The sequence below is a fragment of the Fonsecaea monophora genome, assembly GCF_001642475.1.
Source record: "Fonsecaea monophora strain CBS 269.37 chromosome Unknown Scaff15, whole genome shotgun sequence".
Taxonomy (NCBI): domain Eukaryota; kingdom Fungi; phylum Ascomycota; class Eurotiomycetes; order Chaetothyriales; family Herpotrichiellaceae; genus Fonsecaea; species Fonsecaea monophora.
In genome coordinates, this window is record NW_019173946.1 from 363,588 (window position 1) to 386,615 (window position 23,028).

The window sequence follows — 23,028 nt, forward strand, 5'->3', positions numbered from 1 at the left end:
CAATGGTGGTGGCTGGACGTCCGCTCCTCCCGTGATGGGTACCCATCGGTGTCAAAGGTCTTCAGAATAAAGAAAGACGCGTATTGTTTAGACGCTCTTAACGCCTCAGCTCGTTCCATAGAGAGCGAAGTTGATGGGCTGATCTTTTTGATCTTTTGATCTTTCGATGCAATCCGATGACGTGAGCGGCGTGGATAAAGTGGCTGGCCCCACCACGGTTGCTCTAGTTACTTGGTGCAGGTTAGGCTCTTGGGCGACAAGCAACAAACCCCCCAGTACCGCCTAGCGCCCCCTCCAATTGCCACCTGGTACCACCTATCACCACCTAGATTACCAGGGAAGCTACCTACCCAAGGTATGGAGGTGCTTAGCTAGCTGCCCACGGCTGCTTAGCTAGCTGGTGGTTGTAGCGGTTACCCGGCCCTTATTCATCCATCTACATACGAGTAGTTATTTGGTACAAGTGCCTGAATGCTGCATGCTGAACCACCAGATGCCACCCATTTCCCCAAAAGACCAGCTCCAGCTTCAAAAAGCCTGCAGCTTCCCCAAAGCTCAAAGGAGCTTTCAATCCTTTTTTCAAAAAGTTCGATTCTCCCCCTCCCCATCTGTACCTGCGTCTGTCCGCTTGAACATTTCGTCCCCCGTCCCGCCAACCTACCTACCTCCCATCTCTTGTCTCTCTCTGGCCTCATCTCTTGACTGTTTAAGCTTTCCCCAAGCCTGGATTTTTGGTGAGTCGCGATAATTGTTGATTGCCTTTTTCCATTTGGATTGAAGTGTGAGTGTGGAGGAGGCCTTTCCAACCAGTTGCCTAGCTGCCTAGGTAAGAAGACGAAGGGTCGCACTATTGTGGCAGTGGAGCTGAGAGAGTGACGATGTGGCGGGCCCGGGTCTCCATCACCATCATTGTCTTCTCCCTGCCTCCCTGCCCTCTCTCTACCTTCGTCACCACTCCAGCAAGTTTGTGACGGAGGCCCAAATTCTGGGGGCTGGAGCGCCTAGGCACCCCAAAGGCAGCTGGCCGCCACCCCCCAAGCTTGGTCGCCGTCACTGTTGCTCCATCCACGGCTCCCGCGCCATTCCGAGACGTCATTCAGGCCCGAGACTCTTCAAAACTCACCCTTGCACACATCGTATCACCACTACTCCTACATTGACTTTCTCATCTTCTGCATGCTTTCCTCAGGACAACCATCTCAGTCATATTAAGCTGCTGGCACCATTTCCTCTGCATCTACTTCAATATTTGCTAACACAGCATCGCGCACACAGTCGCGCTTAGCTTCTCTCTTGTCTGCTGTGATCAGCGAGCACCACCCTCCCACCCCTCAGACCACCTCCCCTCAACTCACCTCGACCACCATCAACACCTCAAACTCTACCCGCACCTCTCAGGATGCATCGAACATATTCTATGCGCCAGTCGCGCGCCCCTACAGCTTCTCAGATTGAGAATCCTCCGCCGCCACCGTCTTCCACGAAAAGTGGGCGCCTGTTCGGCCGAGGCAACTTTGGTAATACAATGACCCTGGAAACTGGTGGCTATACACTGCAGCGACCAACGCTGACACAAAGAAAACAGGACATGCTTTCCGAAAGGGCACCGCCGGCGCCTTTGGGCCAGACCTCGCCAAGAAGCTTTCCCAGCTCGTCAAGATGGAGAAGAATGTCATGCGCAGTATGGAATTGGTGGGTCGGGAACGAATGGAGGTCGCTGTAAGTTGCCCGGGTGCGTTGTGATTCTGTGAGGTGTTCCCGTCTGACCGATCGACCCAACAGCAACAACTGTCCCTCTGGGGAGAAGGCTGCGACGAGGACGTCAGCGATGTGACGGACAAGCTCGGTGTTTTGATCTATGAGATTGGCGAACTGGAAGACCAGTTCGTCGACCGCTACGATCAATACCGTGTAACCATCAAGTCGATCCGCAACATCGAAGCCTCGGTCCAGCCATCGCGAGACCGCAAGCAGAAGATCACGGACCAGATTGCGCAGCTCAAGTACAAGGAACCCAATAGCCCTCGAATTGTTGTCCTCGAGCAGGAACTCGTCCGAGCTGAAGCCGAATCATTGGTCGCCGAGGCCCAGCTCTCCAACATCACCCGCGAAAAGCTCAAGGCCGCCTTCAATTACCAGTTTGATGCGATTCGCGAACATTGCGAGAAAGTCGCCATCATTGCTGGCTATGGAAAGCACCTGTTGAGTCTCATCGATGACACTCCGGTCACCCCCGGCGAGACGCGCAATGCGTACGACGGATATGAAGCTTCCAAGGCTATCATTCAGGACTGCGAGGATGCCCTGACGAACTGGGTGTCATCCACGGCCCAAGTTAGCGCGAAGCTTTCCACCCGATCACGAACTCTGAGCCAGAGAAGGAAGGCCAGCTCTCACAAAGGCGAGGGAGTCGATCTCGCTGGTCAAGACCCCCCAATGAAGAACGATCGCGATGGCTGGGTGCCTGCAGGCCAACACGGCGAGTATGAGCAAGAAGAAGAGGAGGAGGAAGAGGAAGAGGAGGAAGAAGAAAGACCACAACAAACCAATGGTGAGTTTCTGGGACCTTGGTGCTTCGATGCGCCGGTTCGCATCGAAAATTGGACGTGGGAGCCAGGTCGCTAACCTCGGATGCAATAACAGGGCAACACGCCGTGGCCGCTTAGGAGCTGATGGCCATCTCAAACCACCACGAGCCACACTGCGAACGAATCTGGCATGATAAAGGTGTCACGACGATGACGATGAAGATGACGGGGAATGTGGCTGGAGAGGTTTTAAGTGGACGAGATAGCCCCGTGAGGCACCTACTCCGTATTGGATGGCGCAGCAGGAATTCCGGAGTCGATACACGGGCGAGTAGACACAAGCAGACGGATCGTGTCATCGGAGGAATTTGCGCTCCTTTTGTCTCTCTATCTTTTTGAATCCGCGATGATACACCGTCATGGGCGAAATCGTGTGGGGATGCCAAATGTGAGGAAAAGGGAGTCGATGCATGTCAATGTTTGTTCCCGAGCAGTAATAATAATGGAAGTAGAATCTGGCGCCTTTGTTGAGGCAATGAAAATGAATGGATGTTACTTCAGTTTGATGATTACGTACTCGAGCTCATCAGAGCCACACTCTGCCCTGGATTGCCTGTGGGCGTGGCCTGTCATTGATTGATGCCAGGTGGATCGCAGCGCAGTTACAAGTACAAGAACTGGCACGAGTTCGAGTCGCGGGAGAATCACGTGGCATTCAGCTGGAAGGTGATCGCGTGTGCAGCAAACACGCACCACAAGTACGAGTAAAGACTTATGAAAATGGCCACTGTCTATAAATAAGAATCATCACCAATCAATCCCCTTGGTCAGACGACAGTAGTCCCGCTACGGGACCCTGACAACCCCTGCCACGCCCTGCTTATCCAAGCTAGAGACGAGCACTTGGCACCACGGTTCCTTGTCGTGGTCTTCTGTGGTCCTTTGAGGTCTAAGGCGCTTTCCTCTGATCCTGCTCGCCTAGAACGGTAGGAGGATCACTGGCTTCGATCCTCCTCCCCAGAAGAAATTACTCGTAAGAGAGCAGCAAAGAGGTCCAGCTCTGGCTCGAAACGGAAACCGCAATTACGGCAGACGACAACTGCCATGTCTGGCCTACATCTTCGCCATCTTACATACCAGCATACCATCACTTACAAACACTGATATAGGGATTTTTAAGAGGATGGGAAGGGCACGGCACATTACGAGGTACCAAACTCCAATATATCCGTACTTGTGCAGGCCACTGATCGTACCACTGATTGTGTCTTACTCGTACAAGTAGTTCAAAGTCGAGCATCGTTTCCCTAGAAGAGCCTTAGTCAAGGACAGATTCACCACTTGCGTTTTCCTCTTGTGGAATGATGAGACACAGAAACAAGAGGGTGGAAAGGGAACACATACTGCCGAGTAGTAATAACGATAATGGCCCCCCAAATCTGCGCCCATCTTGCGCCAGTCAGCACCACGACGATCACTCCCAGCACATGGAGCAAACGGGGGGATTTCAGCCGCTTGCTGCTTGCTGCGGCTGCGCCATGGCCTCGTGGTGGACTCGCAGGCACAGAAACTACTCCTACGAATACCTCGTATTACTCGTACTACTACTTAGTTGAGCTTCCCAAAGTTCCCAAGCGTCCAAGCGTCCAAGCAACAGCTGAGCCACCAACTCCTCCTCATCCACGGGCTGCTGTGCCACCTGAAAGGAAATAAGAAGTCTGGACTCATGATGCTTCACGACCTACTTCTCGGACTTTTCCTCACTTGACCTTCAGCTGTTCTACAACAAACTGCTCTTCTTTCTTCTCCTGATTACCCTCCCTCGGCCACTACGACTCATCTTCATTTTGTACGAATATTACCCATTGCCATCGCTGGCTCTCACCATCGCCATCCACTCTCCATCCACCCTGTTAGGATTGGTCCCTGGACGTTATCCGTTTCTGACAACAATTCGCCTATCCTCGAACTGCACTGCGGCTGCAAAAGCTCCACCTCCACCTAAAACCCTAGCCTGAGTTTCGCTGCGACCGCTAGACTAGCGAGCCTGCAGACTGTTACTGCTACTGCTAAAAAGTTCAAAAACTGCCCCCATAATCTTACGGCCCCCCGATCCAACGACCATCTGTCACATCTCACCGTTGTTCGCCCATTATCTTCCTCTCCTCCCTTTCTTCGGACAGATCAAAAGAAAAGTTGATCTTGTAACCTTTTATTCTTCTTCATTTCGAATACCTTGTTGTCACCAAAAGTCTCTCGTTTGCAATTGCATTCGCACTACAAGATCGTAACGGTCTCGAACATTGGCCTCTTTCCCCGCACCCAAAACCGTTTCTCTCCAACAGCCTCAGCTGAACTGAAGTGGAAGGAGCAAACTCGTCTTACTCTCCAGTACACAAACGCCGTCGCAGTCAAGCGAATAGCAGATCAATATGGTCAACGCAGGCCGTGTCTGCTGCATAGCAGCGCCCTTTCTCCTCTCAATAGGTGTACTGGTATGTGTTGTACTGGTCTTCCTTGGGGGTACATATGACCGCAATAAGACACTCGACAATCTATACTTTGTCAAGGTAAGCAGTATTAGAAAGTGGTTCATGAGCACTCTATCTAACATTTGCGGCCTCTAGATCGACATGACCAACCTCACACTGACGTCCTCCGCAAACCTCCTCGCTGGAGATAACTCCAACAGCACCCTGTTAGGCGGCGCCCTCCAAGCAGCCAAGCAATCCCTGGGTATGAAAGACTACTACACCATCTACCTGCGCAGCTATTGCAGTTGGAATGGCGACGACACCTATGCAAATTGCACGGACCCGAAATCCTACTTCTGGTTCAACCCGATCAAGATCTGGGGCTTGAACAGCACCGGCGTCCCTGTTGACGACTATCTACCCAAGAGCTTTAGAGACGGAGTGGATGTGTATCACGACGCTTCCAAGGCCATCTTCTACTTGTACATTGGCGCGCTGATTGCCTCGTGCATCACTATCCTTGTGGGCATCTCGGCCATCTTCTCGAGATGGGGTTCTTTCTTTACTACCTTCTGCGCTTCCGCCATGGCGCTCCTTCTCGTTGCAGGATCTATCACCGCCACCGCCGTTTACATCGTCCTAAAGGCCGCCTTGAACAACACTCTGAAGAAGGAATACGGCATTAAGACCACTTTGGGCAGCTCCGTCTTCTCCGTCACCTGGATTGGCAGTGCCTTCGCTGTCGGAGCGGCATTCTTCTGGTTGTTGAGTGTGTGCTGTTGCAGTGGAAGAAGTCCCTACAACCCTGGAAGTAAAGAAGCTAGACGCACAAGAGCAGAGAAGACGCCGTATACGTATGAGAGGGTGGGGAGTCCCTACATGGGCCCAAGTGACCAGCAAAGTGTGCCATTGAACACGCTCGGCCCCCAGCCATATGCGCCGCAAAGAGGTGCCGCTTACGAACCATTCAGGCCGCAAGGTGTCTGATCACTTTTCCGGGCATCGTTTTTGAACAGGATCGGTGTGAGACTTGGTTTCGTTTGAGGCAGGGCTGACTATTGCGGGGTCAGGAAAAGGACTCGGAATGATCTGGAGTTGGAGTATATATGCTAGCACTTTGGCGTGCACGACAATCAAGGCATATAACGATGGAATCAGCGCTGGCTAAAACCAATGTTAAGGGGTTCTATTCTTTCTTTTCTTGACTTGTGTCTTGACTATAACGGGGACAGACAGCACAAAGCCTGCCATCCGGACCACACGGATATTTCGGAGACCAATGCCTATACAAACCTCGATTGGGGTGGTGGTGCCTGGTATTTTTGTGGGTGGGGAGGGAGCGGCTCACGCAGGAGTTATCTGCATGGGCTCGTTCGGCGGGTGGACGTCTGTTGGTTTGTACGGGGTACAAGGTAATGCGCCACACGTGGAAAGCCATGGTTCTGCATGTTGCGATGAAGATGAAAATGAATATGAGCATGTTTGGAGGAGACGAAGATGAAACACGCTTAGAGGAGATCAACCTCAGCTTGCAGAAGAAGAGAAGAAAGAAGATTAAAAGAATGGAATGTCGAATAGGTATCAAGTGGAGATACCCTGGATACTAGGTAGATATGGAGCAAGAATGGAGCAAAGTATAGAGCGAGGAAGGAGTACGGAGTATTTGAGCACTAAGGTATGATACTCCTATTATTATATTTTATATTCATGTTAGAGATGTTGTTGAATTGTGATGGTTCTGATTGATTGATGGAGGTATTTCTTTATTTTCTCCCCCTCCTCTCTTCGGTCTCGAATCTCTTTTTTGAATGGGCCTGTCGAACCCGGGGAATTTCATCGTGGAAAAGAATACGCCACGCTCCTGGAGCTATTGAGTAAAGGAGGACAAGAGTACAGTATGAGTATGAACATGTCCATGAACATCTATATACTGCATGTGCTCGGGATACCTCGTATTGACGTCTGGGTTTACTCAACCACCCCCCTCCACCCTCCACGTGGCTTATATCCCACGAGGCCTTCGTCGTCGGCCACCTCGGCGGCGGTGCGTCCCGTCAGCACGCTGACTTCGACCTCTCTGCCCAAGACGTGAAAGGAGGGAAAGCCGCCCAGGGTCTCTGCGTGGTTTTGTCGTTGTTGTTCTTCTTCCTTTACATTGGGGGACCTGTCGTTTCGGGTTCTCGTCTTTGACGCTGGTTCTGATGCCGATGATACTGCTGCCGTCGACGATGGACGTCGTTCTGCTTCGGGTAAAGATGAGGACAAGCGCGGTCGCTCCCATATCTTCCGCCCGAATGCGGTCTGGTTCGTGGGGCGGAAGCCACACGCGGCGCGGTCAAGGGAGAGAAACCACCTGCGTTGGTGGATCGAGTTGATACTGTTGGTTGCGCCGGGGTAAGCGTTGTTGCGGCGGATCCAGGCTTCTTCTTCGTCTTCGTCGTAGTCGTGCTCCAGGTCTGCTTTCGTGGGCTGGCGGGATATCCTGGTTGGTGTGGACTCGGGTACTTGAATGACAGACTCCGAGCGTCTCGGACGTGGTGGAGATGCAGTGCGTAGGAGGGAGGACACACTTCGACGTAGCATGGGAGACCGTCCCGCACGGTGGCGGTGTTGGCGGTCGAGGTCGGAATCTGAGCCTGAGGTCATCTCGGCCGCCACTGGGGATTTTGCTCGGTCCGAATCTGTCGTGTCAAGTTCCTCAGCCCTCAATCTCCGGCGCGCTGAAGCGGTCGAGTTCTGACTTTTCCTTTTCCGCCGCTTAAAGGCCGGTGCCTCGGGTTGTGTAATCCGGTTGTTGTCGTGAGTGAGTCTCAGGCTCAGAGTGTAGTTCCTCGGTAGCCGTGTGCCGTGCAGGCGGAGCTTGATCTTGCGATTCTGAAACGCGCGGTGCAGTTTCGATGGCTCTGACTCTGCGTTTCCTCGTGATATCAAGTCACTGTCGCTGTCGCTGTCCGGGTCTGAATCCTCGGTGGCTGTTGTGTCGTCCGCAGCGCTGGCCTTCCCCGACGAGGACTCATAAGGTAAGACTTCATATTCACCAGTATCCCAGAGCAGCATCGTACCCGTCTCATGAGAGGCGGTCTCGATCAGATGGTTCCACAGGTTGTGAACTCGGGTCTCGGTAGCGTTGCGGTTCAATCTCGTACTGTTCGGGTCACCGGGAAGGCCGTACATGATAGCGAAGCTGATTGAGCTCGTCGCATTACATTGCAACCGGAGATCATAATGGGTTCCTGCTATCGGGTGGTCGTGCTGATGAACAACAAAATGGTGCCCTCTGTCATTGAGATTTCGACGGTACAGAGCTAGCCAGTCGGTGTGGGAGAGACGAGGTGTTCCTGCGCCGGGTGGACGTGTCGCCGCGAGGAGTTTGGAGGAAAAGAAAGATACATGATCTTGGATTTCAAGTTGACCGGCCTCAACGGCTGCTGTAGTCACCGCCTTGGTGGTCAATGGATCCGTAGAATCGGGATAAGTGTGCGATTTGCGACTCAGACGCGGCGTCCTAGCGAGGGGAGGGGAGATTGACCGTTGCAGGGAGGATGGTAAAGTGAGATCCGAGTTGGAGATTACCCTTCTGGGGCTTGTTGTTGGTTCGTCTATAGCTGCATCAGGGTTGCGTCTCTTCATCAATGCTGGCTATGCAAAATCTCACAAATTAATTGACAGCAAGGATCGTCCGAAAGAGGAAAGCCGTAGACTGAGATCCATTTTGGTGTACCAAGCATGATGTCATTCCAAAGCTACAATTCCGCTTGCTGACAAAAAATCCATGCGCACCGCTGGTTGGTTGGCCGCGATTTGCATTCCGTCCTTCTCTTTCGCTTACCCAAGGATTGGATAACCTCTTCCACTCGCTGACCTCGAGCTGTTTACTCCTTCTTGCCTGACCGTCGACTTACAAAGTCGACTATAATGCGCCCAAGAGGCTGTTCTCGATGTGTCCACCATGCTCTACCAATAACACCAGGTCTAAGTATATAAGTTTCGTTCCCTCTCGATGTTCTCCAACTTGGCCCATCAAAAAACCACACTATTCATAACATCAACAGCACTTCTTACAGCAGTCGCAGCGATTTTCATGCTCAGCACCAGCGCAAATACCAATACCATCCACAACACACAAGACCCTATGAGAGCAGCCACCGCGCTGAAAGCAACCATGTCGAACCTATCCCACGCAAAGATCGTCCCCCGCCCTTCCAGCACTCGGGGCGCAGCCAACCATGGCTGGCTCGACACCAAACACACCTTCTCCTTTGCCAGCTGGCACGATCCCAGATACACCCAATTCGGATCGCTGAGGGTATTGAACGAAGATCGCGTCATGCCTGGCGAGGGCTTCCCCACACATTTCCATCAAAACGCCGAAATCTTCTCCTATGTCTTGTCGGGTGAACTGACCCACCGCGATTCGATGCAAAAGAAGGGTGCAGAGTCTCAAGACAAGGACAAATTCTTCCGCCTCCACCGCGGAGATGTGCAGTTCACCACGGGTGGAAGGGGGATTTCTCACAGCGAATACAATGAACACAACAAAGATTGGGTGCACTTTCTCCAGATCTGGGCCCTGCCGTGGAAGAGAAACCTGCCCCCCATCTACCACACCAGCACGTTCTCGGAAGAAGACAAGCGCAAAGATTTTGTCACCATCATCACTCCATTGAAGGCGGGTCCCAAAGCGACACTGGAAGAGGAGAAGGCAGCCATTCCCACCAAGGAGGGCACCATCCCCATTCATGCCGATCTTGTCTTCAGTGCAGGCATCATCCCGGTCAACAATGCATTCGATTACCAGGTTGGCGGCGGTGATGTTGTCACGTCCAAATCCGACCGAAAAGTATACATCCACTTACCAGAAACAAAAGGTGGAAAAGCCAAGGTCCGGCTGGACGGACGAGAAGACGCCATTCTTAAGGAAGGAGATGGCGCGTATGTGAGTCATGTCAATGCAGGTGATGTGCTCAAGGTTGAAAGCATTGGCGACGCAGAGGCCGAGGTTGTGGTTATCGACTCGGAGTAAAAGGGATCAAAGGGACACAAAAAGGAAATGGATAAATGGGGAGATTGGAGTACAGGTTTCTTGAGCAGAACATTTATGTAGCGCACAAATTGTCCATGAATATTCGGGATGTATTGTTCCTAACAATGTCGTTTCTCCCTAGAAAGTGGTGCCTGCGCCCAGCATATCGTTGACACATGGTGTAGAAACTCCATATCAGGGTGAGTCATTGGGAACTCTGTAGGGTCAGGGATCTGCAACTAGCGAGAAGGGTACGTACACTCTCTACCAATGGGTGTTGGAGACGGATGGCAAGGATGGTGGAGGTTGAAGACGGACTCTTGACGCGGAGCTCGCTTCGCCTCCACCGACGACGTAGTTACGAGCGAAAAGCTATCGACCTGCCCAATCTTGTTACGCCTCTCCGAATACGAAATTTATCCTTTCTCTACCGCTATCGTTATACACCCGTCACCTCAGACAGAACCTGGACAATGACTTGACCTGGCTCCAGACAGTTCTCTGGTCACATTTTACAGTTGTTGGTGTTGGTGAAGTTGCATCCTTCCGGCTTTGGCCCTGGCACTAAGAATTCTATCACGTTGCGCTTCTGCCATTAAAAATTCTGCATCTTCTCTCTTCTGCTCAAAACTGGAACATAAAGTCTGCCATACGTTTTCCTGTCATCATAGTCACTGTTTGTGTCGAGTACCATGTCCTGCACATACCTAGCTCTCTAATCGGACCGCATTGGCCTGTCCCATCATGACTGCGCATCATTCGTCAACTTCTGTTGCAATCTCAATAGCATGTCTGGCTGTTGTCGGCGCCATATCAATTCCAGCGCTTCGTCAGGTCCTCCTGCGCATTCGAGCGAAGAAAGACCATTATCAAGAGCTTTTGGGATCTTATGAGGATAAAGACGGAAAGGCGACGGAGGAATCTCAACGAGCATATTCCGACTTCGTCGTTCGATTGATACTAATCATAATTTCTACCATTGCTTTTCTCGATGCTCTGGGTACCGCAGTACTGACAACTACTCGTCCACATCTATCTCTTACCGTCGAACAATGGCTTCAATTTGCAACCTGGGTGAGTCTGGCGATTGATACTGCATGGTCGAGAGTCGTAACGTCTAATTTGTTTTAGTTTCTGGTCTTGTTCCAAACTGTTGCTATCTATGTTACACCTTCCTCCAAGCACCGATATCGTCTTGGGATCTTTACAAGCTTCTCCAGCTTGCTCATAGCCATCGCTGTAGCTGTGGAGAATATATCCCTATGGCAGTCGAAAGTCACTCCACTGCCGCGCAACGTCCACCTCACACTATCACTTGTTCAATTCATCTGTGGAATCCTCCTTCTCTTTGCAGGCCTGTCGATTCCTCGGCGGCCTGATGTCTATTGGAATGACAAGGTGGTCGACCGACAAAACACAGTTGCCGCCCTATCAAAGCTCACCTTCTCTTGGGCTTCAGCGATCCTATCGTTTGCGGCCAAGAACAAGGGCCTTGACTATGATGATCTCTATGAGATCGACCACGACACCCGTTCTCGAGAATTAAGAGCCAACTTCGAGGCCGTGGGCCGCAAAGACAAACTCTGGAAGACGCTCTTCTGGGCACACAAATGGTCTTTCATTCAGCAGTGGGTTTTACAAGCGACATGTTCCATCACGGATTTTCTACCCCAACTTGCCCTCTACTTTATCCTGCGTACACTTGAAGCCCGAGATGAAGGTGAAGATGTGGCGATCACATCATGGCTATTGGTGATCGGCCTTGGTTTGTCCATCACCTTTTCATCCTGGCTCGAGGCTTGGATGTTCTTTATCACATTCATGAAGATCGGCGTGCCAATCTACGAACAACTGTCCGCTGTCGTGTTTGGAAAAGCTATTCGACGAAAAGACGTCAAAGGCACAGGCAAGAAGCAGGAAGGGGAAGAGGCCAATGGAAATTTGAACGGTGAAGTCGTAGTCAACACCGACGCCGGCCACAAGGGAGAAGATCGAACTCCGGAAGAGGACGAAGAGGGAGACTTTCAGAAGTCGAAACAAAGCACCATCAACTTGGTCGGTGTCGACTCGAAGCGCATCGCGGACTTTGCGACGTTCAACTACGTCTTTCTGGGATCTGCCATCAAATTTATATTTGCCATCGGCTTCTTGACAAAATTGATAGGACCTATTCCGTTACTCGCTGGACTGGCGGCTCCCGCATTGATCACCCCCATCAACATCATAGCTGCCAAACGATATGCCGCTGCCCAAGACGACCTGATGAAATATCGCGATCAGAAAATGGCGGTAGTGACCGAAGCTCTGCAGGGCATCCGTCAAATCAAGTTCAGTGCCCTTGAAAGGGACTGGTACGCAAAGATCCTTGAGACGCGGAGAAGGGAGCTGAAGACCCAATGGCGAGTTTTTGTGTATGACACTACACTGATCAGTATTTGGATTTTCGGACCCGTCATGCTGGCGGCTGTGTCTCTCACAACATATGTCTTGATCTACAAGCAATTGACTGCGTCAGTGGCTTTTACGACCATTTCCGTCTTTGAAGCCATTGAAATGACGTTGGCCATTATTCCAGAAATGATCACAGATCTTCTCGATGCCATTGTGTCTGCAGGTCGGGTTCAGGAGTACCTCGACGCGCCCGAAAGAATCGATGGCACCAAGCCTGGAGACACTGTGGTTTTCAAAGACGCTACGATTTCTTGGCCATCGGACAACCCGGACAACGAGGAAGGCCATTTCGCTTTGCGCAACTTGAACCTCGTCTTCCCCAAGAACGAATTGAGTGTCATATCGGGTCGCACAGGGTCTGGGAAGAGCTTGCTACTAGCCTCCATTATCGGCGAGGCAGAGGTCCTTGCGGGCGAAATTTTCGTCCCCAAACCACCGCCCGCTGACCAGCGATATGACTCACTTGCAAACAGGAGTAACTGGGTAATTGAATCGTCTATTGCCTATGTCGCTCAAATTCCCTGGATCGAGAACGCCACTATCCGAGACAACATCCTATTTGGACTTCCTCTAGACAACGACCGATACCAAAAGGTTCTGCATGCCTGTGCTTTGACAAAGGACCTCGAAATGCTGCCGGATGGGGAACTTACTGACATTGGTGCCAATGGCATCAATCTGAGCGGCGGGCAGAAATGGCGGGTCTCATTTGCTCGCGCCCTGTACTCGAGAGCTGGTATTATGGTGCTGGATGATATCTTTTCAGCAGTGGACGCCCATGTTGGTCGACATCTGTTCGAACAAGCTCTCGTAGGAGAGCTGGGCCAGAATAGAACGAGAATCCTGGTGACGCACCACGTCGCCCTGTGTCTCCCAAAAACAAACTACAGTGTCCTATTGTCCAACGGCACCGTTGAACAAGCAGGCAGAACGGAGGAATTGCGGCGCACTGGGAAACTCAAAACGATCCTCGCCGAGGAAGGCGAAGCAGACCGAAAGAAGGACGAGGAAGAGGATGCGGTCGAAAATCTCACCGTTGACGACGGCGGCGGCCTCCAGAAGTTGTTGACCAACCACTCACGCCGTTCGAGACGCAAATCTGCTCTTAGCGACGTGGGCGACAATCTGATGCGGCGTCCATCGCGCGCGAGTCTCAATGACGCGAAGCAGAGCCGTGACCCGCCAAAGAAGTTTACAGAAGAAGAGAAGCGAGAGACCGGTGCTGTGAAGTACAAGATCTACGCCGCCTATTTCAAGGCTTCTGGCGGGTTTGGTTATTGGCTGTTCATCCTCGCCTTCTTTGGTATTTGGGTAGCCGTCTACCTGAGCAGGTCGTACTGGATCAGTGTGTGGACGAGATCGTACCGCACGGAGACGGAGCATATCTTTCCCCAGAGGCTGGTTTCACAATCTTTGAGTACCTTCTATCACCACCTCCACTCGGAACTCTCTACTGCGGCTATTGATGCGAACCTTCGATATTACTTGGGCGTCTACCTTGGTATCTCCCTCGTCGCCTGGCTGATTGGCACAATTCGCTACTTTCTCGTCTTTATAGCCTCAATTCGCGCCTCCAAGATCCTTTTTGAAGCACTCGCCTTCGCCGTTCTCCGCGCTCCTCTACGATGGCTTGATACCGTGCCAGTCGGACGTATCCTCAACCGCTTCACTTCCGACTTCAACATGCTCGATTCGCGCATAGCTATGGATTTGGCGTTTATGCTCCACAACATGATGCACGTTTTATCAGTCGTGATTGCAGGACTATTCGTGTCGCCGTTCATGATCGTCTTTGCCGTCGGACTGCTTTCGATCTCCATGTATTACGCACTACGTTATCTCGCTGGTGCCCGGGAGGTGAAGAGATTGGAGAGCAATGCCAAGTCTCCCGTCTTTGAGCAATTTGGCTCGGTGCTTATGGGCATTGGGACAATCCGTGCGTTTGACAAGTCTGACACATACCTCGACAAGATGTACACCAAAATTGACCGACATTGTCGCGCGTACTGGCATCTCTGGCTGTTCAATCGCTGGATGGGGTGGCGGTTGAACATGGTTGGCGCCCTATTCGCAGCCATCACGGCAGCCCTTATTGTGTCCATCACGAGCATTGACTCCAGTCTTGCCGGATTTGCCCTGAGTTTCGCACTCGGAATGAGCGAAGGTGTGATCTGGTTCCTGCGACAGTACTCGAACGTGGAGTTGGACATGAACGCCACCGAGAGAATTGTGGAGTATAGCAACATTACAACCGAGAGTCAAGGCGGTGTGGACGCACCAGCGGCGTGGCCCACCGAGGGCAATCTCGAGGTCAGCGATCTGGTAGTTGGCTACGCGCCTGACCTGCCACCAGTATTGAAAGGGTTGACATTCAGAGTGACCAAAAATCAGCGAGTAGGCGTTGTCGGACGCACGGGCGCGGGAAAATCTTCGCTCACACTTGCCTTGTTCCGATTCCTCGAGGCCCGAAGCGGGAGCATCTTGATTGACGGAATAGACATCTCCAAGATCAAGCTGTACGATTTGCGTTCGAGGCTGGCAATCATTCCACAGGACCCGGTCCTCTTTTCGGGGACGGTCAGGAGCAACCTCGACCCGTTCGAGCAACAAACAGATAAGGAGCTGAAAGATGCCCTGGCGCGGGTGCATTTGATTTCATCCACCACGGCTTCATCATCGGCCGTGGCTAGTGGAAGTGCTACACCCATCTTAGGTCAGCACGACGCCGAGGAGGGAGGGCAAACCAACACCAATATCTTCCGCAGCCTCTCGTCCAAGATCTCTGAAGGCGGCTTAAACCTCTCCCAGGGACAACGACAACTTCTCTGTCTCGCCCGGGCGATCGTCTCTCGACCCAAAATCATGGTCTTGGACGAGGCAACGTCGGCGGTGGACATGGAGACGGACGCCCTGATCCAGCGCAGCATCCGCGAGGAGTTTACGGACAGCACGTTGATCGTGATTGCGCACAGGCTGAGCACGATTGCAGACTTTGACAAGATCCTGGTCATGGGAGAAGGAAAGGTGCTCGAGTTTGACGGTCCCCGGGAGTTGATGGGCAAGAAAGGAGGCGTGTTTAGAGGCATGGTCGAGATGAGTGGTGAAAGAGCGGAGCTGGAGAGGATCATGGGGATTGGTGGCGGCGGCGCGGAGGGCCAAGATCAGCAACCCGAGCCAGAGCAGGAGCAAGAAGAGGATCGAGCAGTCACAGAAGGAGGAAATCCTGCTCCCCATTCTAGCGACACCACCACCACCACCACCAACAAGCCAAGCACCAGCGGTGCGAAGAAGAACGACCAGGAGGACGACGACAGCCCAGAGCATGGATGGGGAATTTAACCCTGAAACCAGCATTCACCCAACATCACAACCACCCACCCAAAAGTTACAGCAAGGAAATGAAGTAGATACAGGTACCTAAGGTAGGTATGTCTGTTGACGGAAGAAGAAAAAAAAGGGGGGAATTGTCCCAAAAGTAAAACCCTCAGAAGTGGAAATGCTTTTTCTGTGAGCACCGAGTGAGTAATTATGAGTACATAGTAGACAAAAAAGGATTTCGAAAAATTGGCATGCTCAAGGCAAGGTACGATATGGCGCGGTATGGTCTGGTTTGGTTTGGTCTGGTCTGGCGTGGCCGGGATATGGAGTTACCTTTAGTTCTTAATGATGACAACGATATGAATTGTACGAATCATACAATATGATATCGACCTAGTATAATGCTTTCTGAGTATGAATTATATTATATTACATGTTATGTGACCTGGCAGAAGCCATCCTGGATATCTATCCACACACCGTACCGCAACGCAACGTACCGCAACAGTATTCTGGTTTGGGATTTCGTCCGTTCCTATTGCGGAAGGAATCCCTTTCCCTTTCCATTTCCAGTCCGTCTCAACACAGCGAGAACGGCTATTTATTGGCGAGGTGGTGACTTTTCCACTTCGAGGCCAAGCGCCGCCAGCTAGGTAAGGGGGAAACAGAAAGACCTCCGGAAAAGCGGCATGGTGAGGGTATAGTATATTCGTTAAGCGAGAAGTGGTTTGGTTCGTAGGAGGCGAGGTTGTGGTTTCCGAAAAGGGGAATAGGGTCAGAGAACAGAAATCACAGATCAGAGACCAGAGGTCAAGGCTGCGCATACGCATATCACTCACTCATTCACATACCCCTAAACAAGCGACGAGAGAGTCCTGGTGCACTCGTGCAGGTAGGGGAGACGGCTAGAGGGAGGGAAAGCAAAGCAAAGCAAAAAAAAGCAAAGCAAAGCAAAGCAAAGCAAAGCAAAGCAAAGCAAAGCAAAGCAAAGCAAAGCAAAGCAAAGCAAAGCAAAGCAAAGCAAAGCAAAGCAAAGCAAAGCAAAGCAAAGCAAAGCAGTGGAGAGCCATAGGGGCGGTGTTAACAATCCATCGAAAGAGGGAGGCTGTTCAGAAGGAGGGGCAGAAGCGGAGAGATGGGAGTCTTCCAGGACAGGTGTTGAGCCCGTGCAAGCGAGAAACGGGTGTGGTTGATATCAAGTCGTTGGTTCCTTGTCTTGGAAAGCGTACCGGAATAGAATAGAACGCCTTTGAATTTGAGGAAACTGTGGAAAAAGAGGCATCCAAACAAGACATTCCAGAAGGGAAGGCATAGAGAATGAGGAATGCGTACCGAAAAGAGCAAGAAATCAGAAAAGAAAAGCCATATTGGACGACAGATGGCAAACTGAAAGGGAAGGCGTCCATGAGAGGAAGCCGCGACAAGTTGTTTTTGCGTGAAGATGAACCCAAAACAAACGATTTAGGCCTCTGATGTATGGGGAACGCTTGGATAAAAGAGGCAGGCGTGCCGTGAGAGGTAGGCGTGTAAATGAGAGAGCGCACAAAAGACGAAAGTCAGGAGGTTGTAGAATGGAATGACTGAACTTTGTATAGCATGTCAAAACAGGAAGCCGTCCGAGACAGGAAAGTGCCTGGATAAATGGTGAATGCATGTATAACCCTAGCCGCGACAGTTGTGGCTCAATCTCGTCGTGTCATCATGCGAATCAGAATGGGGGCGAGCACCCTAACCATCTCTTTCATGGACCACGATCTGCATGTCATATAGGTCCAATGGCATGTCGTGGAAGATCAGTGCAACACCCTTAGCCCAGAAGGGAGGTCCCACAACAAGGCTGGGTATCACGTGATAGGTCTGTATAATCCGGTTTGTTCCTGACAAAGCAAAGCCGGAGCCTGGTGTTGGGTGGGTGTGGTGCCAGTACTCGGTGCTTGTAGGTCCACCGCGCCATCAGCAACCTGCATCTGTTCCTTCTTGGTGCCTTTACTCGGCCCTTTCTGGCGCCAGCGGACCAATAGCAGAAAGAGCCTTTCCCAGAGGAGCTGTTACACCAGGGCGAAAAGAGCATAGGCGTTGCCCACCGTAGACTGTGGCTGCAAGTGTACCCTGCGCAACATAGGGTTGAAAGCAGATACTCCGGCAGTCTCTATCCGCACGAGAAGGGGGCTTCAACCCCGTTTGATCCTGAGACAATTCTGGAAGGCAGGCTTGAAGTCTCTAAAGGGGTGCTCGGTGGTGTCGCAGAATGTTAGCTGGTCGGTTCTCTGTAACCAGCATGTGGTGGTGGGTGCCTAGGGTTGCGAGCTGGAGCTGGAGCTGATGACACCGACATCGTAAAGTCGTAGGGTGCCATACCCCGATTGGCTCAGCCTTCTAAGTCCACAGGTCAGACTCATTGACGCCGATAACAAATGTGGCTATAGTTCATCCTTACTTGTAAACCCGTCATGCCTTTTGTCATACTTAGCTGTTGCCGAGTCTCCAAAGAAGCCCTCCAGCTCCATATATTCGGCGGCAAACACTGTAGTAAGGAGAGCCCAGTCTTCCACCGTGGGGATGTCTAGATGCGCGCCATCATCCTTCATCGTGTGCCAAACAGAAGGAAACCGAGCGGGGATGAGGTGCAAGACTTGGACACCCCGAGCGATGAAAGGGATATGATCGTCTTGCATAATATAGCTGTCGAATCTATCAGTCTCCTTCTTATCCTTTTCGGGTAGCCACGTCCGCGATGGGTTACTCCGGAACATGCCCAGCTTGCGAAGTCGTTGCTCGGCCTCGGCCATTTTCACATATGACCAATGAGAGGTGTGTTGCCAGGACGGAATTGGTCGGTCTTCTGAGGACCCGAGGAGATCGAGCAGCACAAACAGTTCGATAGAGTCGAGGTGGTTTTTGTAGACACTCGTGGCTGGGTGCATGGTGTGCTCCCACTCCTCGGCGAGCGACCTGGCTCCATATATACTGTCGGTCGCAGTCCAGCTGAGAAAAGCCTCCTCGCCGTCGAGAAATAGGACTTGAATTCCCCTCTGCTCCTCAAATTCAGGATCAGTAAACCCTTGCTCTTGCATCGTAGACCACTTCTTGGCCAAAGCTGCGTCTATAGATCTGATGGCATGCATGATCATGGCGCACGGTGCCGCCGAATCGATTGCACCAATGAATCCTTTCGGCTCGTACTTGGAATCGTAATGCGCTACCAGGGTCAAGCGCCCGACATTGCCGGACTGTGTCCAAGGGGGGTCTCGAGTGGCAATCAAATTCACAAACGGCACCTCCTTGTCTCCGTGGGTGGGTGTCTTTGCGGTCGAATTCTGGAAGGTCAATGACCAATCCGGCAAAGAGGCGTGGAAGAAATCGACGAAATGCTGGAGGACCTTCTTGGAGCCCTCGGTGCCGGGAACTCGTGGAATCAATATAGGCGCAAGGAGATTTCCGGTGTGTATGTCGAAATCGCTGGTCTCTGGACGGGGAAGACCATGTTGCAGCGTCTCGTCAGAGAGCGGGACATACGCTAGAACCCCTGGCCAGAGAGATATCAGCGATATCACCGTCAAGAGCCTCGTCAGCACCCAGCACCGCATTTTGGTAGAAAAGTCGGAAGTGACGCGTTCATCCAGATGTGAACATGATATCTAGGAAGCATTGACGAGGGGTTCTTTGGTGGAAGAAGGGGACGGCGACTGGGCGAGATTGTCTTCAATCCTCGGCGCAGTTTCCGTCGCAGGACGCGATGCGCGGATCTCCAACTTCAATGGATGGTTGCAACCGCGTGTCTCAAATTCTACACCAGTTATTACTGACCGCAGTCCGATACGATAGAGACAGATGAGGGGCTTGCCATCAGCTCTGGTGGCTGAACTCCGCTATGCCTTCCAATCCTGCTCCCGGCAATATGCTGCCTCGAGAAGGACTCAATTCAGCACTTTGCACCAAAGGCTAAAAAAATCCCAGCACCCAAAGAGCGAAAGTGTTCCAATTCAAGTTGTTCACAGTCAACTGCAGGCTCAGAAAACAAACCTTGCTCGACCGTTGATACCTCCAGCCCAGCGCGCGTCAGAAAATAAGCAACTCATACCCCAGGAAGAGCAGGAAAAGTCTCTCGACACAGGCCGCGATGTTGAGGTTCCCTTCAAGGTGATTCCCAAGGCTGAGATCGCTCCAAACTTGACCCTGTCACCCAAAGAACGGCTCCATATCGAGCAGTTGACGAGGAGATTACCCCCTCGACCTGAACCAAAGGGTGCGCTGTTCGTACAACTTTCCGCGGCGAACACATACACTGACATGTACAGTGTATAAGAAGAGATTGCGCATATACACTGCCGGCAATGGGAGGATATATATGCTCACATTCCTTCGGTTCACCACGATTGCGGCCCTGACGTTTGTCACCGTCATAGTGGCTCCGGCGCACTGGGTTAGTGGGAGCTCATTATGGACTGTAGCTGGCAGTGAGTGTTCTCTCATCGTGTCCTGTTAGCCCGCTGATCTTGAATCGTAGTATGGTTTGCGGGCCTCTTGCCCTTCATCTTTGTGAACTGGACGCTGAGACCAATGGTGACGGAGATCTTCCTTCGGCTTCCAGCGTCGGCTCAGACGTCCCCCAAAGTAGCGATGGCTTATGCGAAAAGCCTGCCAGGAGATGCCACACTTGATCTGAGATTTATGCGGTCATTCACCATCACTGATGTGGTGACATTGAGAATTGCCGACACGAGACCGATCAAAAGCCTCTTTCGGCCGGTTAGCTTTGCGTGGATTGGACCGATGGTGCAGCGTGGTAACTTTCTGAGACCGAATCCGACGCAATTCTATGTACGGCCTGAATCGGCGGGTGGACGGGCAGCAAGAGATGTCATTCCGGGAATCTGGAGCAAAGTGTACGAACGACTTACTGGGGTTGAAAGCAATGCCGTATCCAAATGGCGGCGATGATTGAAATCATTGTCAATTCTGGCAGTTTTTGAACCTCACTTCACTTCTCAACTTCTCACTCAACCGTGTCTGAAACAAAAGCGTCTGGCAGAATCGAGCATTCACTGGCATGATATTCCCCTTGCCAAGTCCAACAATCACTCTTGTGTGTCTTTTCCGTAAATCTCATTGCTTTCATCCTCAACTTTGACCATCTTTCTCAACTCTCAAACCAAACGCATCTTCCTTTTCGTCAACACTTCATCCACCGTACCTTGCACAAGCCAACCTGCCACATTCAGCCTCGATACATTGCCATCAAGCTCTACCGACCATGGCAGACGCTACTACGACCAAAGCTTCAGGTGGTTTGACTTCTCGCGAAGGAGAAGTCGCTCTTGCTGCTCTTCAGTGTGTCAAAGGTGGTGATATCCAGGTAAGTCTAGCCCTGATTCTCAAGTGCAATGGCCATCAACCAGATTGCCGCCGCCACGGCCACTGAAAAGATGTCTTACGATTCTTTCCCGCTGACACAGGCCTTTTCAGATCGACTATGCCGCGCTTTGCGACCGTCTTGGTTTCAAAAACGAGGCTTCAGCGAGGACCGCCTGGTGCGTAGTCAGGAGGAAGCTCTTCACTGACACGAAGTCATCCACCGATGAACCGGGCACGCCAAAGGCCAAAACACCTCGCAAAGCCAAAGACTCGAATGTCGCTACACCAAAGCCAGCTCCAAAGGCTGGTGCTGGTGCCGCCGCCGACAAGGATGGTGGTGATCATGACAACGGTGACGATGAGAAGAGTGGCTCTGCTCCCGCTGTTGCCGCCGGCGACGCGAATCGATCTGAAGGTCAGTCTCAAGAAAACTCGCAACATGTACATGTTCAAGCCACGTTTTCCACGCATCTCATCGCTTTGGTTACAGCCTCGCATACTAACGTCCTTGCTCCCTTAGAAGCCCCAACTACACCCAAGACTCCTACGACCCCCAAGAAGCGGTCCCGCAAGACTAAAGCAGAGAAAGAAGCCGAGGCCGCTGCCAACGGTGAGGCTGCTCCAGGCGACGGTGACGAGGACGAGAAGCCGCCGAAGAAGCGGAGAACTCCCGCCAAGAAGAAGGTGACCGAAAGTGAAAACAATGGTGAGATGGACGGCGACACTAAAGCTACTCCTGCCAAAGGGAAGAAAGCTTCCACTCCCCGCAAATCTGCCACTGCTGCCGCCGACAAAGTCACCGATGCAGCTGGTCCTGGAGAGGAAGAAATTGCAGTTGTAAAAGTTGCCACCCTGATCAAGAAGAAGGATGGTGTCTCAGACGAGCCAGATGCGTCCCGTACTGCCGTTTCCACTGGGTTAGTTTCCTCCCCTAGCCCTTTTGGCTCGTGTGCTAACACCATCCCATTTCAAGTGCCAGTGCCTCCAAAGGGATGAATGCCGATGTCAACGGAAGTGTTGGCGACACAGCGAGCGCAGCTATCGAATCCGTTGCGGCCAAAGCCACTGAAGTCCTGGCGAGGGCGGCTGGCGCTAATTGACCTCATCCCTACCTCCAGGGTTTTTGGGTGGCCGGCACGACCTGTACAACGAGGAACATTGCAACTTTCAGCGCCATGTGCCGCGTTACATTTCATGAGGCGAGATACACAGTGACAACGGAAAGAGAGAAGGGAGCAAACTGGAGCTCTTTCTTGGCTGCAAAAGCAATTGGAGGAGATCTATCTGGCGCAAGACATGGGCAGGAAACATGACGAAGTGGGACTCACTCACATGTGCGCAATCTGCACAGTTGATGTGAGGCGTGAAGGAATCCATGCGGTAAAAGTTTTGCTGAGAGCTTGCGAAAGTGCCGGGATCGAGGCCGGCGAGACGTGGTGCTGGATGAATCAGTGAGACTCGGCTGGATGAACAGAAGAGAGAGAGTGTGTGTCTGTCTTGGTTGGACATGACCTCCTTTCAGAGAGGCAGGGAAGTGGAATGAAGTTCAGGTTATCAACTCAACTCAATACAACTCGACTCCCACCATGAACCGGGCCTGGTCGAGTAAGTTAGGAATGGACAATTCAATCTTCTCTCTGCGTCGTTCTCATCCGCTCCCTCTGCGTACCTAGGTATATTTATGGCTTCGTTGTCCACTCCACACCACACCATTCACTTGCTCATGTTCAACTGCATCCATTTATGGTCTTCGAGAGGCTTGCTCAGTCTTCGACATCCAATTGTTACATGTTCTTAATCGACCAAGAATGCATTCCCAAGTACTCGTACCCGTCCGTACCTATACCCATCCCGAGGTCACTGCCCGTGATAGAAAGAT

General features: G+C 51.9%; 8 protein-coding genes across 8 annotated transcripts; 6 read left to right on the top strand and 2 right to left on the bottom strand.

Moving 5' to 3' along the window:
* Positions 1 to 1,399: 1,399 nt before the first annotated feature.
* Positions 1,400 to 2,625, top strand: AYO21_03228 (hypothetical protein; the record flags this gene model as incomplete). Its single annotated transcript, XM_022653202.1, has 3 exons — positions 1,400 to 1,517; positions 1,586 to 1,719; positions 1,783 to 2,625. The coding sequence occupies 3 exons, from the start codon at positions 1,400 to 1,402 to the stop codon at positions 2,623 to 2,625; spliced, it is 1,095 nt and encodes a 364-aa protein (XP_022514595.1).
* Positions 2,626 to 4,960: 2,335 nt separating this feature from the next.
* AYO21_03229 (hypothetical protein) lies at positions 4,961 to 5,989 on the top strand (the record flags this gene model as incomplete). The annotated part of the gene is made up of 3 exons (XM_022653203.1): positions 4,961 to 5,023; positions 5,072 to 5,098; positions 5,156 to 5,989. The coding sequence occupies 3 exons, from the start codon at positions 4,961 to 4,963 to the stop codon at positions 5,987 to 5,989; spliced, it is 924 nt and encodes a 307-aa protein (XP_022514596.1).
* Positions 5,990 to 6,970: 981 nt separating this feature from the next.
* Positions 6,971 to 8,176, bottom strand: AYO21_03230 (hypothetical protein; the record flags this gene model as incomplete). The annotated part of the gene is made up of 1 exon (XM_022653204.1): positions 6,971 to 8,176. The coding sequence occupies one exon, from the start codon at positions 8,174 to 8,176 to the stop codon at positions 6,971 to 6,973; it is 1,206 nt and encodes a 401-aa protein (XP_022514597.1).
* Positions 8,177 to 9,164: 988 nt separating this feature from the next.
* On the top strand, positions 9,165 to 10,025 carry AYO21_03231 (hypothetical protein; the record flags this gene model as incomplete). Its single annotated transcript, XM_022653205.1, has 1 exon — positions 9,165 to 10,025. One exon carries the CDS (start codon positions 9,165 to 9,167, stop codon positions 10,023 to 10,025), a length of 861 nt encoding a protein of 286 aa, XP_022514598.1.
* A 744-nt stretch (positions 10,026 to 10,769) lies between these two features.
* Positions 10,770 to 15,815, top strand: AYO21_03232 (hypothetical protein; the record flags this gene model as incomplete). The annotated part of the gene is made up of 2 exons (XM_022653206.1): positions 10,770 to 11,099; positions 11,157 to 15,815. The coding sequence occupies 2 exons, from the start codon at positions 10,770 to 10,772 to the stop codon at positions 15,813 to 15,815; spliced, it is 4,989 nt and encodes a 1,662-aa protein (XP_022514599.1).
* A 2,399-nt stretch (positions 15,816 to 18,214) lies between these two features.
* AYO21_03233 (hypothetical protein) lies at positions 18,215 to 19,381 on the bottom strand (the record flags this gene model as incomplete). The annotated part of the gene is made up of 1 exon (XM_022653207.1): positions 18,215 to 19,381. One exon carries the CDS (start codon positions 19,379 to 19,381, stop codon positions 18,215 to 18,217), a length of 1,167 nt encoding a protein of 388 aa, XP_022514600.1.
* Positions 19,382 to 19,625: 244 nt separating this feature from the next.
* Positions 19,626 to 20,735, top strand: AYO21_03234 (hypothetical protein; the record flags this gene model as incomplete). The annotated part of the gene is made up of 3 exons (XM_022653208.1): positions 19,626 to 20,040; positions 20,093 to 20,251; positions 20,302 to 20,735. 3 exons carry the CDS (start codon positions 19,626 to 19,628, stop codon positions 20,733 to 20,735), a joined length of 1,008 nt encoding a protein of 335 aa, XP_022514601.1.
* Positions 20,736 to 21,048: 313 nt separating this feature from the next.
* Positions 21,049 to 22,249, top strand: AYO21_03235 (hypothetical protein; the record flags this gene model as incomplete). Its single annotated transcript, XM_022653209.1, has 3 exons — positions 21,049 to 21,150; positions 21,261 to 22,066; positions 22,123 to 22,249. 3 exons carry the CDS (start codon positions 21,049 to 21,051, stop codon positions 22,247 to 22,249), a joined length of 1,035 nt encoding a protein of 344 aa, XP_022514602.1.
* Positions 22,250 to 23,028: the final 779 nt, after the last annotated feature.